Source organism: Lissotriton vulgaris, chromosome 2_1 (assembly GCF_964263255.1).
Source record: "Lissotriton vulgaris chromosome 2_1, aLisVul1.2, whole genome shotgun sequence".
In the NCBI taxonomy this organism is placed as follows: domain Eukaryota; kingdom Metazoa; phylum Chordata; class Amphibia; order Caudata; family Salamandridae; genus Lissotriton; species Lissotriton vulgaris.
Genome location: NC_141687.1, coordinates 396,590,481 through 396,607,597, shown reverse-complemented (window position 1 = coordinate 396,607,597; position 17,117 = coordinate 396,590,481). Strand labels below are relative to the sequence as shown.

The 17,117-nt window shown below is 40.5% G+C and overlaps 1 protein-coding gene across 1 annotated transcript in view; it reads right to left on the bottom strand.

The window, feature by feature from the left end:
* CDK15 (cyclin dependent kinase 15) overlaps positions 1–17,117 on the bottom strand; it is a 456,073-nt gene that overhangs the window by 186,906 nt on the left and 252,050 nt on the right. The window contains exon 11 of the mRNA XM_086958557.1: positions 10,166–10,217. Within this exon, the coding sequence (XP_086814683.1) occupies positions 10,166–10,217 (52 nt within the window). The remainder of the gene's footprint in view (positions 1–10,165; positions 10,218–17,117) is intronic.

Genomic DNA, 17,117 nt, shown 5'->3' with positions numbered 1-17,117 from the left:
TGTGTGTGTGTGTGGTTGTGTGTGTGGTTGTGTGTGTGGTTGTGTGTGTGTGTGTGGTTGTGGTTGTGTGTGTGTGCGGTTGTGTGTGTGGTTGTGGTTGTGTGTGTGGTTGTGCGGTTGGGTGTGGTTGGGTGTGTGTGTGGTTCTGTGTGTGGTTGTGTGTGTGGTTGTGTGTGGTTGTGTATGTTGTTGTGTGTGTTTGGTTGTGTGTGTGGTTGTGGTTGTGTGTGTGGTTGTGTGTGTGGTTGTGTGTGGTTTTGTGTGTGTGTGGTTCTGGGTGTGGTAGTGTGTGGTTGTGTGCGTGTGGTTGTTTGTGCGTGGTTGTGTGTGTGTTTGGTTGTTTGTGTGCGGTTGTGTGTGTTTGTGTGTGTGTGGTTGTGTGTGGTTGTGTGTGTGGTTCTGGTTGTGTGTGTGGTTGTGTGTGTGGTTGTGTGTATGGTTATGTGTGGTTGTGTGGCTGTGGTTGTGTGTATGTGTGGTTGTGTGTGTGTGGTTGTGTGTGGTTGCATGTGTGGTTGTAGTTGTGTGTGTGTGTGTGTGGTTGTGTGTGTGGTTGTGTGTGTGGTTGTGCTTGTGCGTGTGGTTGGGTGTGTGGTTGTGTTTTTGGTTGTGTCTGTGGTTGTGTGCGTGTGTGGTTGTGTGTGTGGTTGTATGCATGGTTGTGGTTGTGTGTTTGGTTGTGTGTGTGGTGTGTGTGTTGTGTTTGTGATTGTGTGTGTGGTTGTTTGTGTGTGTGGTTGTGTGCCTGTGGTTGTTTGTGTTTGTGGTTGTGTGTGGTGGTGTGTGTGGTTTTATGTCTGTGTGTGTGTGGTTGTGTGTGTATGTGTGGTTGTTTGTGGGGTTGTGTGTGTGGTTGTGGTTGTGTTTGTGGTTTTGTATATGTGGTTGTGTGTGTGGTTGTGTGTGTTGTGTTAGTGGTTGTGTGTGTGTGTGCGTGCGGTTGTGTGTGTTTGGGTGTGGTGTGTGTGTGTGTGTGGTTGTGTGTGTGGCTGTGGTTGTGTGTGGTTGTGTGTGTGGTTGTGTGTGTGTGTGTGTGGTTGTGTGTTTTTATGTGTGAGTGGTTGTCTTTGTGTGTGTGGCTGTGTTTGTGTGTATGTGTGTATGTGTGGTTGTGGGTGTTTGTGTGTGGTTGTGTGTGTGGTTATGTGTGTGGTTGTGGTTGTGTGTGGTGATGTGGTTGGGTGTGGTTGTGTGTGGTTGTGCTTGTGTGTTTGGTTGTGGTTGTGTGTGTGTGGTTGTGTGTGGTTGTGTGTGTTGTGTTTGTGGCTGTGTGTGTGGTTGTGTGTGTGGTTGTGGTTGTGTGTGTGTGGTTGTGTGTGGTTGTGTGTGTGTGTGGTTGTGTGGTTGTGTGGTTGTGGTTGTGGTTGTGTGTGTGTGTGTGTGCGTGTGTGTGTGTGTGTGTGTGTGTGTGTGTGTGTGTGTGTGTGTGTTAGAAATCTCCATACCCACGCCCCGGACCTCCCCAACAGTTGTGAAAGGAAGGGAAGACGAATTAATTGTTAGTCAATACAGCCTTTAGTTGTAAAGATCCTAATGTTTTCTTCAGCAGCATGTGTGAAATGTAGATAAGTAACTTAATAGAAACCAACAGCAGGATGGCTAATTTCCGAAACCCACTGTAGTCTACAGGTGAAATATAAAACTAAAAGCAAAGAAACAAAATGCACAGTTACAAGTCTTTCCAAGTTCTTAATAGATTTTAGAAATGCCACACGGGTCGTGAATTTGTCTTTTATATGTGTGCTAAAATGTTTCAAAACATGAATTGGTAATTAAGTCTAGTTTATGCACAGGTACACAAGTAGTTTGGAACTAATAGTTAAAATTGGAGTCATGAATGTACGTTACAAGATGGCAGATTAGCATTTTGCCCGTGAAAAGTCCTCCTTTTCTTTTTTTGGTGCACTTATATTTGTGGCGTTTGCTGTATTACGGGCACTAATGAGTAACGTAAAGTTTTAAAGTATTTTTATTTACGGTACTTAAAAAGCAAACAGGAATAGGACGTTTGTGACCAGGCATATTTACATTCCGCAACTTCCACGAAAGTGAAAGTTAAAGTGATCGGACGGAGGCAGAGGGGAAAGCAACTTAATGACCCGTGACGGAGAAGACAGAGGGTGGCTGCGTGCGCTCGTGCACGTGCACTCAAGCTTCAGGCCAGCAAAACTCTGGTAGGTAGCATTTACTTTTACCCTTTAGTAAATGTCGAGCAAGCAGCTCATGCGCTGCTATAGGCTCGACCTAAAAAACAACCACCCCTAAAAAAGGATGCAAACGTATTTAATGCACGTGCATGCATTTAAAGCAGGGGTAAGGAAAATGACTGCAGTTTTAAACAATTATTGTAAAAAAATGAAATGCCACCATGAGGGGTTGTACTGCTTCTTGGAGAGGGCAGAAGAGTAAAAAGTTATTTTTGGTTATTGGGCAACACATGAAAGATGTTGATGCTCATTGCTCTTCTCTTGATTCCTTTGTTTTTCTGCTCAAAGAAAGCCAATTTTGCAAACTTCCTGGGTCAAAACAGCAGAAGAGAACCAGTCCCTATTCTCACAAGTGCCACAGCTTTAAGCATTTATTTTTAAAAGCCTCCAAAACTCAGAAATCAGCAAACATTTAAAAAAAACTAAAGGCAAATCAGGAATATGGGGAATATGTTCTCCTGAAGCTTAAAATGCTTCTCCCAGGAACTGGAAGGAGGACAGCAGAATGCTGTTTTTTCCCTTCTCACGTGTAAAAGTGAGACCTGAAAGCAACTGTTCTGAACGCTTTAAAAAGCAACATTTACAGGCCCGTCAGAGCTCCGAGCGACTGAAAACACGAGCGTTCGTGTTAAGTGCTAAAAAAAAAGTAGTTCCCAAAACAGATGATAAAATGGTGACCAGTGGATTGAAATAGTATTTGGTCCCTGCTCTCAGGGAGGGCAAAACACAGCAAGAGGCATGACACATGCATGCCATGGACAATAGGGAAGAAAGAGTGGGAGAGCGACGATGGAGACAGCAAATAAGAACCTTATGGGGGGACTGAAACCCACAAAGTATATACATTGTGTCCCTCTAAGACAGTGTATGCGCTGTGTAGAGCCAAGACCTAAAAAGGTCTTTGAGGTAGAGCCAAACCTCATCCTTGCCTTATGAGCCACAGGGAAGTTGCTTGAAGGAGAATGGGGTCCTACTGCTAGCCACAATAAAAGTACTACCTCTTCACCCAGAGAACCACGGATTCTAGTCAGAATTGCTGATTAATAGAGTCTAGAACCTCAGCAAATAGATGAGTGGGTGTCATCTCTGTCTTAAGGCCTGAAAGCTAATTGGATTTTAAATGTTTGCAAGAACAGTGTGTGGGCTAGGTAAGTTGTACAGAATATTCTGCCATTAGCTTTAATTCGGTTTCTGGTTATATTATCTTCCACAAAAATATATTTCCTGACATATTGTATTTTAGATGCATGTGACATATTTTATTTTAGATGCATGACACTGCTGTTAAGGATAAACACATTTGAATATATGATCAAACAAGCATTGGCAAAGCCAACAGGTCTCACCTTGCGGATCTATTGGCTTTGCTAATGGTTGTTAGCCATGCTGTACAGCATGCAGGATGCTATGCAGCATAGATTAGGGAAAAACAAAAAGCTTTTACAAAAGAAGCTGCTATAACGCGGTGGTCGCATCATTTTGTAGACATGCGCAACACTCATGCGTGTGCCTACAAAATAAGGAATTATGGGCCTGATGTAGGTAATCCCAGATTACCGATTCTTAAATACCGAATCATACCAATTCGGTATTTAAGACCTGGCAATCGGGATGTAGGTAATTTTACCGATTTAATTACCGAATCGGTATGATTTGGTAATTACCGAATCGGTATTTACCGATTCTGTAGTTGCCATTCATTCCTATGGGCCTGGAGGCCCATAGGAATGAATGTCAATTACCAAATCGGTAAATACCGATTCGGTAATTGGGGGAAACATAGAAGGGTGGCAGGGTGTCACTTTGACACCCTGTTGCACCCCTCAATTGTGCATGGGTGCACATGTTGCAGACATACATGCCCTTAGGGCATGTATGTCTGCAACATGGCACTGTTTTAAAAGCAAAAAAAATGCCTTTTAAAGGGTTTTCATTATTTACCACCAACTTCTAGTTGGTGGTAAATAAAGAATTCTTAAACCCCTGTAGCACTGATTACAGTGCTACCTACGTGTCAAAATACAGATTCGGTAATTTTACCGAATCTGTATTTTACTGAATCAGTAAAATTACCAAATCTGTATTTTAACATGCCCCTACATCCCAAACTCCAAATACCGGTCGGTAACGGCAGAAATCGACCATTACCAACCGGTATTTGCCTTCCTACGTCTGGTCCTAAATCTTTTCTTTTAATAGCAGCACAGTGAGGGTATGCCGCATGGAGGGCTAGTATGTTGTGGGAGGAGCAGTGGGATGGGGAAAGTAATCCAGAGAGTGGAGAGGAGAAGCAACAGACAAAAGACAGAGGGAATGGGAGTGGGTAAGCAACATGGAGAGTGGGGGCAAAGATAAGATGCAATGCGCAAGAGAGCAATGTAGAGCAACCAGGAAGAAGCACCTGGGCAAGCTAGCAATGCGGAACATTAGGAGAGGAAGATGAAGAACATCCTTAACAAACAAAAATAAAATAAAAACATCATTTGGCTTGCAGCAAGAGCTTAGCTATACCAATTTGTTCTCGCTAATATCATCTTTAAATGTCATTGCATGTATAATACATTAGGTTGAAAATTATATCAAAGTACATTATATTTCGGTTCCATATTTCGCGCTCGTTATATAAGACATCACTTCAAATTGGTAATAAAAATGATCTTGTTAAAACAACCTACACTTCCCGAATTTTTTTAAATACATAGCATAAATAAAGTGCAATAGTTAAAATGCACTTGTACAATGTCTTTCATCTAGCAGCAATAGTTACAGTCCACTTGATTATACCAATCCAATCTATATAATAATGCATCTATAGACAGCTATCCTCCTACACTACCCCAATGTAAAATTCGAATGTAAAAATACCATAATTAAAGAGCAATAGTTAAAACATACCTGTGCAATGTTTTACATCTAGCAACAATTATTAAAGTGCACTTATGCAATGGCTTACATTTAGCAGCAATAATAAAAAATGCGCATGTGCAATTTCTTATATCTAGCAGCATGAAAAGAAAAGTTTTTCCCTATTTAAAATAGGCTCACAGTAAGCAAATAATTGATTCATTATTGGCATTTACCCAATTATTGCTAGCAATTAAAATCGTTTAAAACTTCTGTTTCATAGCCGTGCAGAAAACTTCAATAACAATTTATGGGATTACATTTTTCGTTTTGCATTTTTTTTTATATCCGAAAAGACGATCGAGTAGGAGAATAATTAACGAACGAAAGCGGAGGGTGCAGCTTGCAGTCGCAGATGAGGGAAAGCAACATGGAGGGTGGGAGTGGGGAGAAGAAGGAAGGGGCAAGTGCAATTTAGAGAAGAGGAATTGCACGAGGGCGAGGGATGGAATAAACATGCACTCACTTTGAGTACTTACACAAAAGAAAAAGTAGTTCCCTGAAAGCGAGCATGAAAGCCATGCAATCAAACAACTTGTAAAAAGGCAATGCTCCATGGAAGGAACTAACATAAGATTGATGGAAAATCCATCAAATACAAGCAGGAAAATCAGTGACAGTAAAGCCAATTAATAATAAGCCAATAATATGTCTTGCAACAGATAGCACATGCGCTGTCTAGTAGCCTGAACCTAAATTTCCCAGTGTTAAAAACTAGAGCATTCAATATCCTTGTGGAAAACAAGGTTTTGTCATAATGTAACGCTCTAACTGTTTCCTTGAATGGCTTAACCCAAAATGTATTTTCTTAGCATTTGGGCATAGGAAAAATAGATTTTTGAGAGACAATTCACACTGGGAGGGCCAAACTGTAAGGTCCAGACCAAGATCCTCATCATGAATGGCCTAGTAAATTTACTAGATTTTAAACCCCTCATTGCCCCTCCCACCGTAGTTTCTGCTACAGGGGGAATGTCTGACAAAATATAGAGAGACATAATATCGAGGTACAAAAATATTGGAGCGTTAATATCAATGTCAACAATATCGACATCATATCTACTACAAGGTAAGTACAAAAATATTGAGAAAAAAATATCGATGTCAAAAATACAGTTTAAAAAAAAAAAATTTTTAAATAAAAAAAAAATGTCAAATACATTAAATAATACTTAAAAATATAATAAACAGTTAAACATATTTTAAAATAAAATGAATAAGTAATATACATAATGTAATAAACTAATTAAACATATAATATATAATATATTCTTACTTAATAATCATTTTTAACAATTATTTTAATAAATTATAAATAAAAATATTATACATTACAAATTCATCTATACACATAAAATATTAACATACATAAAAAATTAAATAATTATGCAAAACAAATTTAAAAAAACTGACTTTTAACATTTTTAAAATTAATTATATACTACATTAGCTAAAACTATACAACATATATTAATATAACAGAGGGAATAAAATACTATAATAACTCCAAAAAAACAACAGTAAGTAAAATATTGGATAGCATAGAGGTAGAAATTACTATTCCCACTCCAAAGAATGCAACAGTAGGGAAAATGTTGGATAGTGTAGGGGTAAAAATGTATATTACCACTCCAAAGAGTGCAACAGTAGGGAAAGTGTTGGATAGCGTAGGGGTAAAATTACTATTCCAACTCCAAGGAGTGCAACAGTAGGGAAAGTGTTGGATAGAGTAGGGGTAAGAATTACTATTCCCACTCCAAAGAGTGCAACAGTAGGGAAAGTGTTGGATAGCGTAGGGGTAAAAATTACTATTCCCACTCCAGAGAGTGCAACATTAGGGAAAGTGTTGGATTGCGTAGGGGTAAAACTTACTATTCCAATTCCAGAGAGTGCAACAGTAGGGAAAGTGTTGGATAGCGTAGAAGTTAAAAATAACATACTTATAAATAAATTAATATTTTAAAATGTTTTTTTTAAATGTATTAAAAAAATCTAAACTATTTACAAATACCAAAACCTAATTACCAATGAATAATTAAGTAAAAATACATTAATAATAAATACCAATTAATAATAATTAATTACCAATTAATAATTAATCACCAATAATATCATTAACAAAAACAATTAATTAAAATAAAATATTACTTAATTACATTTAAATTACTTCACGCCCTACTCCCCTATAAACTCTTAACCCGCTACAGAACATAATTATCAATTAATCAATTAATAAAAATTAATTACCAATTAATAATTAATTAATAATATAATTAACAAAAACAATTCATTAAAATAAATTATTACTTACATACATTTAAATTACTTCCCACCCTATTCCCCTATAAACCCATAACCCGCTACAGAACATAATTATCAAGTAATCAATGAATTTAAATTAATTACCAATTAATAAAAATTAATTACCAATTAATTAAAATTAATTTATAATTCATAAAAATGTATAATTAATTTAATATAATTAATTACTTCCCACCCTATTCTCCTATAAACCCACAACCCGCTACAGAACATAATTAATTATTAATCAATTAATTTAAATTAATTTCCAATTAATAAAAATGAAAAACTAATTAATTAAAATTAATTTATAATTCCTAAAAATTAATAATTAAATTTGTATAATTAAATTACTTCCCACTCTATTCCCCTATAAACCCACAACCCGCTACGGTACTAAAATACAAAATGTAATTAAATTACATAAAAAAATACATATTAAATACATAATAATATACATAAAAATCATATAAAAATCGATATTAGTGACATCGATATTGCTAACATCGATATTAGAAACATCGATATTACTAACATCGATATTACCAAAATCGATATTACCTACCTTTGAAATTCTGTCCCATCGATATTAAAAATATCGATATTACTTACCTTCTTTATTCTGTCCCTTCGCTATTTAAACATCGACATTATTGTATGTCGATATATAAAAATTGATATTTTGTTTGCCTACCCTCAGTAATACCTCATTATTCCCCAAAGAGCTTTCAGCAGTTTGAGCAGCCAAAATTTGCATATGAAAGTGAATAATGTATAATCTGTTGGTAATTAGAGAAGCCACTCGTAATGATGGTCAAAGTGTGTGAAGTGGTTTTTTAAAGGCATATACAATGCCAGAAGAGTGATAAATGGAAGTAGAACAATGGGTTGGCATGACCCCAAGCGATCTCCTTTTTGGTTCATTCCGTAGGCATATTACATGTAGGATGAGATGGGCAGGTGCGTAGCGCACCTCCCTCCACCATGTAGGATTTTTTTATGCCAACTTGCAGAGAGGCGGCCTTCTTACAGCAGTAACTGTTTTGTACTTTGTGGATAGATCGCACTGTGGCATTTAATCAGATCATTATCAGATCATTCTTCAAGGGTGGCGTGCCTTAAAGGCTGCATTAATCTGATTGAAAAGGATAAACCTTACATTCAACAATGTTGATCTATTTACCACTACCACACGTGAGATACCTCGCCAGTGCAAGAGTGGGAGCTGGGACTGCCTAGGCACTCAGAGTTATTTTGTCTCCTACTTTTTACCACTCACTGCTGTAAAAGGGCAAGATGCCAGGAAGCCTGGCTGACATATTGCAAGGGAACTGTAGATCATAAGTTACTCTTCTGTGTAGGAGTGGGGATAACCAGCTTTGGCTATTTTAGGGTACAGGTCACCGAAGAGTTGTAGGTGATACAGACCCCTCCATGCCTCAATCACTCGCTCTCTCCCACCATGAAATGTACATGGCAGAGGTATAGACTGAATCTTTTCAGACAGAGCTTTGTACTGACATACAGAGGTGGCTGTACCTCAAATCCATGGGCCTCTCCCACAAGAATCTCAAACCCATAGTTCTTTCCTCTATTTCGCCTTCAAAAACAGAAACAGTGGCTTAAAACTAATCCTATCCATTTTCTGAGTTGACTAGGCCCTCACACTAGAGAAATGCAATAAAGTGTACCTTCTGTCACCCTCTTAACAGAATGTGTTCAGTGGATCTGCAAGAAATTTGTATCTACTTCTTCTGGGAAAACAACAGAAGATATTAACAGAAGATATTAAAAGGCGTAATTTGGGGCAATCATTTGGGCTTAACATATAAAGCCAATCTGGCTCACTTGCCGTCTACTCTGGGTTTACAAATGTATCTGTGTCGCTAGGAATATTCCCTCACTGTCAGAATAGCATGTGTACATTGGCCCTATTGGCTGATCACATTCCCCTGTAAGCTCAACATTTCCAGGCTTACTATATAAAGTACCACAAGTCCACCCTAAAGCCCTACGTCCCTCTCTGTAAGTCTATCATCCAGCAGGGCTAGCACAGTAGAGTTTTGTAAGTATAGTTCTCTCTGTGCCAGTTTCAGAGCAAAAAATCACTTTGGCCAAGTGGAAACAAACTGTTTTCTTGAAGGCAGCGATTGGTCGTAGTCACTCTCCGTCTCCCAGCCTTTCGGCTTGGCAGTACCTTACTCTATGTTATGAAGTTGGAGACTTCCCACTATGGAGTAAGTAGAGCTACTTACCGCAGTCCTTAAGTCCTTTTGTGTTAACTCCAGAAGAGGATTGCTTGTAAGTTTACGTTTGTATCTGGTCTTATAAAAGAGTGAGAGTCGAGAGTGAAGCAGGTACTGAATGAACGAGGCACTGCTAGGTTCTGTGGGAGGGACAGCAATGCCATGCCCCTGACAGTACAAAAGTAAAGCTTTATACTCTTTTTAAACTCTTTTCATGATAACAAAGCTTTTTTGCACCCTCCCAAGGAGGAGCCTGCAGGGATGAGTAACTTTATGTGCAGGCTCCAGCTCGTTGCAAACTTTTCCAGCTGTAAATTATGTTTTTTCCCCTAAGTATTAACTACACATTAAGAGTGAGACACTTTATCACCAGTATCAGTTTTGTGTTCCGCGAATTGGAAAATCTCTACAAAAAGATTCATATAAACAATTGTAATCTATTAAAGACACCTCCTTTTAGCCCGTCTCCTCAATGCTAATGTGAATTTCCAATAACTCCTTACATACCTGCCCCACACATCACTGAGCTGCTTGGCCTTACTCGGCATGAGTCGCCACTCTGGAAAAAGAAAGAAGTCACAATGTTGAACAACACGTATCCTCTTATCTAAAGCACTTTATACAACTGCATATGAACCCGTTGGCCTACATAGAAAGCATCAGCACAGTCAGTCTGTCATAGCCTGTCACACATGTTCATTGTCACACATAGACTAAACGTATTTTTATTCCTTCAAGTTAAATATAAAGAGAGACATCTGTGAATAGGCGCCACCCGCTCCTAGGGGAGGGGCGCCCTTAGTCGCGCCACAGAGCCAAGCCACCTCCCCTGTGGGAGCTGGTAAAAGATGGAGAAGCAGTTGTGACGTCTACGAAACGTAAACGAAACCGAAACCTAACATCAAGTTATTTAAGGCGGCGTTACGGAGTCTCGTCCTCTTTGTCTCCCTGGATCCTAGGGAAGCCGCACTGCCATTGTAAATGAGGGGAGGCGGGTTAAATGAGGCTGGCGTTTCAGAGTATCGAGTTGTTGGCTTCAGTTAAGTAATATGGCCACGGATTTCCCTAGTCACAGGTTCAGTTCCTTTTGGGCCTATTTGTTTTTGTTTGTTTTCAATTATATTATTTGGTAAATTATTTTATAGCTTATGGTTAATGTTCATTTTGATTTTCGTGGTGGGAAGCGGAGTAGTTTGAGGTGGCTGCGTTGTTGTGTGCGAGCCCTTATGTGGTTGGGTTGGCTTCGGTAGCGGTGCGTCGTCTTCACCCAGGTTGTGCATCGGAGTGCGTTAAGACGCGCCTTTGGGAGGGAGGAGGGCAAGCCAAACCGAGACCAATTTTTGTGAGTGTAAAAGGCCGCTTTATTGAAACAGGTGCTTATCACAAATTATCAACACTGGCAACTGTCTTACAAAACTAAGACCTCACTATACATAAACCCTTGTTACCCTCCCTACGATCCCCCCATCAAATCCCCTACCCTGCCGAATACAAAATAACATTACATAAGAACCATATTACACAATCTTACACAATATTGCATTTTCAAATCCTATCCTCCAATGACCCAAACCCCTACCTGCCTTGGTGCAACTGTAACTAACAAACATCTAGTTCATGGGTACTCACAAACTTTCTCTCGGGGCCAAATTTACTGTGTAGCTTGTGGCAGAGAGCTGCACTGGTGGGGGCGGGGCTAGAGCAAAACAAAACTGTGACCATGAGGTTGAACACAGGCCCCTACAGCGGACGCCTTCGTCCACTCAGCCATAAGACCCAGCATACACACATCTTTCGCTCTCTCTCTCTGTCTCCCTCCCTCTCTCCATCTCTCTCTCTCTCTGTCTGTCTCCCTCTCTGTCTCCCTCTCTCTCTCTGTCTCCCTCTCTCTAGCTATCTCTCTCTCTCTGTCTCTCTCCCTCCCTTTCTCCCTCTCTCTCCCTGTCTCCCTCTGTCTCACGCACTCTGTCTGTCGCCCTCTCTCTCTGTCTCCCTCTCTCTGTCTCGCTCCCTCTCTCTCCCTCTGTCTCCCTCCCTCTCTCTCCCTCTGTCTCCCTCCCTCTGTCTCTCTCTGTCTGTCTCCATCTGTCTCCCTCTGTCTGTCTACCTGCCGCTGTCTCCCTCTATCTACCTCGCTCCATCTGTCTCCCTCTCTCTGTCTCCCTCTCCCTCTGTCTCCCTTTGTCTGTCCCCGTCAGTCTCCCTCTGTCTGTCTACCTCCCTCTGTCAGTCTCCTTCTGTCTGCTCCCTCTCCCTCCCTCTGTCTCCCCTGACTCCCTCTTGCAGTTTAGTTCCTATATTCCCAATAGGCTCTGCGCATTGGAATAATATATCCTATAGATGTAACATAGGACTGAGGTCAGTATGTCTCTAACGAATATACTAAACTTAATTGTGAGTGCCAGCTAGCTCAGAGGTCCCTAGAAGCTTTCTCGAATACACAAGAAGGGATTCGTTTCTGACAACCCGACTCTGCCCGACTCTGTTTAATATCTTCATGACCCCTTTGGCGGTGCTGGCGGAGTCTCTTGGGGCTCAGATCATGTCATACGCCAATGACACCCAGCTCCTTTTCACTTGTGGTAAGGGAGCTGAGTTCAACGGGGAGAGCATCCGCGGGTGCCTTGGGGCTGTTTTCGACTGGTTTCAGCGAAACAGCCTCAAGTGCAACCCTGACAAATCAGAGGTGCTGTTCTTCGGGTGTCAAGTTGACCCGAGTTGGCAGGATTGGTGGCCTGTGAACATGTTCCCTCCCTCGTCCTCTTCTCTGGTGGCTAAGAACCTTGGGGTCAAATTTGGCAACAGCCTATCTCTTAAGTCCCAGATCTTGGGCCTGACTGGCACTTGCTATGGTCTCCTTAAAATGTTGCGCAAGTTTCTTCCCTTATTCCCTTTGACGCATAGGAAGACGATGGTCCAGGCTCTTATCTGCTCCAGGCTGGACTACTCAAATGTTTTATATTTGGGTCTTCCGGACTACCTACTACAAAAACTCCAGGTGGTCCAAAACTCGGCCGCACGTGCCATTTTTGGCCTACCTCGCCGAGCGAGAGCCTCGGACCTGTTACTTTCCCTACACTGGCTCCTTGTTAGGAAGCGGATTGTTTTTAAAGCACTTGCGCTGGCGCTTTAGGCACTCCATGTGGTGGGAGCTAAATATATCCAGAAACGCCTTGCTTTCTACAAACCTACAAGATCCCTTAGATCGGAATCTCTTGGTTTGGCTATTGTCCCTGCTGTTAGGAAAGCAAGGGTAGGGGGACGTTCTTTCAAACACCTGGCTCCTCAGTTATGGAACACCCTCCCCCTGTCGCTCCGCAGTACCTCGAACCTGCTGGCCTTTAGAAAAGGTCTGAAAACGTGGCTCTATGGACAGTGATCTGTCTGTTTCTCTTTTTTTTCACCTTTTTCTTTCTCCTTCTGTAGCTTTGCTGTGGGTCAGAAAGCGCCGGGACACTCCTTGGAGTAGCCGAGCGCTATATAAGACACCCATAACATTAACAACATTAACATTAACAACCGCATAAACAACTTTGTTTCCCTAGGACTGGAACAAATATCTTCAGAGTCATGGAAACAAAAGATAACTATTTTACTCAGTCAATCGTGCATGCTTCGTTTCTACAGGGTTGCAAAGAAATAGTGAGACGGGCGTTTTCAATAAAAGGATTTATTGAACAGTCTTCTTTCTCATGCAAGAGAGGTGAACTGCTACAATCGTTAGACAAAATGCAAAGTATAATGCGCACAGCGAGATTAGTATTATAAAATAATACTATAATAGCATTGTCTAGTGCTATGACATATAAAAATACATATATAAATAACACAGGCTAAAATACTCAACTGGTGCTTCTAAAATACGCCTACCCCAATGTACTTAACCTAGGTCTAGTACGAGGGAAGAAGTAAGTATGGTCTTTAGCATAGGTTTAGTTTTTACTAAGAATTGCCGAAGGTTTCTCTAGGTTCTAATCAGCTCCATACCTTAGATTGAAGGAGGTTCGTAACTCTGTCTCAGACTCGATTTTCCCAAGGGGAGTCAGAAACACTGGAGCTAGATTTCTCGTCAGAGAAGTACAGCTTCTTGTCAGTGCGTCATCTGGAGAGTCGGCTTCCTTCGGCACTTGCTGTAGCGAGCTGCGCCGGGCAAGTAGGTAGTCGAACTGCACCGAACCACACCTGGCTTTGCTGCAGCAACTGAAGGTATATTTATACCTTGGAGGAGCTTAGGAATGCCAGATTTGATGTAAAGACGGGCATATGAACATCATGGATGAACCCCTAAGGAATAGTTGTTCATGCATAATAATGAGTTTCTTGGAGAAATCAATATCCAGGCTAGGGGAAGTCCCTTCTGCTTAAGAGTCTGGTTTTCCAAGAACTCGTTGTGACGTTTGATGAACGGATGGAAGTAGTCATGCCTGTATTTGGGCAGCATGGGCTATGCCTAAATAAGGGCTTGATTCTATGCCTATATAAGGGTAACGCAAATTGTACCTATATAAGGGCATTAATCGGGAAAATTCATTCAGAATCTAAAACGTCATACAACACCCACTCCACTTTCTTATGTAAGACATTACTAAGTTCTAAACATGTTAAAAATATCTAAAACATATCTACACATGAAGTGTGAAAAACCCACTTGAAATACATAAAAATGCATTTGAACTGGTTGTACACATAAAAGATGCTTTGGTGCTGTACACATTTAAAGAAATAGTTCATTCTAAGCATATAGATGACATTTGTAAATTTAAATGCTATCTGAATGAATCAAGAAAATATACATTTATGAAATGGCTCGTAAATACAGAAGAAAAAGGGTCGAAACCATTTCATGTCAGATTATTTAAAACTTGTTTGTGTGTGTGGACAATGTCAAATATTGTCTCTGGAAGTTTTTTTTCAAAGAATTCTTTTTCTCTATGAATAGTTCTACTTTAAGCAGGTTAATTGTGCCAAAAAAAAAAGAAAAATACAAATTTGGAGAAAAAAATTAATCATAGGAAAAAGAGTCCCAAAGTTAGAACTTTGTTTTGAAAAATGAAGGTCGAATTCAAAGTCTCTCAGAACACTGTGTGCCAAATCAAAAGTCAGTGTTAGTGTTTGGAGAAAACATCAAATCTTCTAAGTCTGTAAAAAAGTTGTCTACCATTATAGGTGAAAGTTGGATTACCTCGTTTAGAAGATTAACCGCACATAGATGTGAAGCATCGCCGCCAGCATTGGTCGCATTAGCAATGTTCATATCGGATGTTACCTCTCGTACCTCACCGTCAGCATTTTGCGTCTGTGTGATCTCAATGAATGCTGTCATCAGAATTGGTAGACGCTGGGGACAACACAGTGCAAGGGCCATTACTGGTTCAAGCAAAGTATCAACAACCGTTGGCATGACTGATGGGAGTGTGAGACATGTGTCTAACACGCATTCTTCTCAACATAGCTGGCAGTGTAGAACAGATAAGATGCAATCTTGCCAGATTGGTCTGATTGACAGAAACCATATGGTATTTAATTCTCGTAGACGATGCGCTCACTACACTTCATCGCCAGTAGAGTTGTCTCCATGGGGAACTGGGTGTCGCTGGTAAATTGGCTTGCCATATCGCAGCAGTAGGAGCAAAAATAGTATCCCTGCAGCGAGTCCCAAAACCAGAGGCAGTCCACCAAACACAGAGTGCACGAAGTTTGGAAATATTCCTAGGACTGCTTCAAAAGGTGCTAAAGCCCAGAAAATATGGTCTTACATACATGTACAATACCGCTCGTATCAGACATGTTTAGGATACGACTTACCATTTCTGAGTAATGTACAGGGCAGTTTGTAGTTAAGAGGGCATGTATCTCAGCAGAAGTCCTTTCAACTTGCAGATCATAGGTTTCTTCGGCCGAGGTCAGTGGCACAGTTTTTTTCAAATGAATGGCTTTCATTCTGCTTAAAGTATCAATTCGTATAGAAGAGATGTTCAGTGAAGGCCATAACAGCGACTCATTGTCTGTCTTGATCTTTGGAAACAATACTTGCATTCAGCAAGTGTCCCTGGCTGACACAGTTACTAGATATGGTATACCTGGCAACATGCCACAACAGCTGGCATCGTTCAACATGAGGTAACTTCCATTAGAAAGTTGTCCAAAAATTGGATCAATCACAGCAGCTGGTGAACCTTGTAGGTGGCAGGATAAGTTGGTAGAGGAACCATTGCAGGCCCTGTGTAAATTAATACCCTGACAAAGCAGAGAAACGCTAAGTGCCTTTTCACAATTTTCACAATTTTTACCACTAAGAAACACTTCCATTCCCCCACTCCATCTGTGTGTGTACGGTAATTCCCAGGATGTCTTGATGTATTCTTTACCCAACCTTTCATATGTGCCTACTGGTATATGTTTTAGGCAATACTGAAAATGGAAAATTGTAACAGGCAGAGTGATTGTTCCATGTATAATCCATTCAGTAGCTGGCTTTTCAGCGACAGTAAATGGCAATCTTTCCAGTTTTTCAATGCTCAGCACCATATAGTCTGCTCCCCTTTGTGACAATTTGATCTGTTTATCAGTGAGATTTAATTTTGAAAACAGTGACGTAGTATTGATTAAACGCCAAGGCACGTAGCCTGAATGAAGGTTTTGCAACGTCCAGCCTAATAGCATGATAGAACGTAATTGCGACTGACCATGTTTCAACATGACCAAGTCCTGTTCCATGATGTCTATGGCAGAAGACACTATGCTGTCCAAAGAATATATCCTGGACGACAGAGTCATTAACCCATTGGAAACCCACAGTTTTCTCTAAATTAGTACGATCAATTTCTCGTATTCTTCCTGCAGTCTCTGCTTGCGTATTCTTCCATGCTTCATTACAAGCAGCATAGATACTGGCATATAAAACATTTATGACGCAGTGTTCTTGGTCCTAGCCAGAATTCCCTAAGATCAGCGCCATCTTTAAGTAAAGATAAGTGTTGTTTTACTTCCTTAAGTGTAGATTTATGTAACCATTCAAGGCACAGTTTCCCTTCACTGTATGTTGTTCTTATTCCTGGATGCTGTCTTTGAACATATCATGGGCTCGCCTAGTGAATGTGAACCCCTGTGTTTTATTCAGGAATCTATATTAACAGTTATTTGTGTCTGTGGGCCAGGTCAATCATTTTTTCCAATCTGGGTCTGTTCTGTTGTGATGCAAAATAGTATGTACTTCAACCTCTCCCCCGCTATCATGTGTAGGTGTAGATATGGACAGATTGTTGAGGTCTTTTATCTTGGCTAACCCAAGACAAGACGTCTGTTGGACAGTGTCATTCAAAAACATAATTCGCTCAGGGATGACACAGGCTCTAAATAAAGCTTCTACACCCTGTACCTGCCAATCATTTGTGCCCCAGACAGATTTTGTCTCAATGTTTTCTTTCCAAACGTCGAAACCTAGTTCAGACATTTGAGC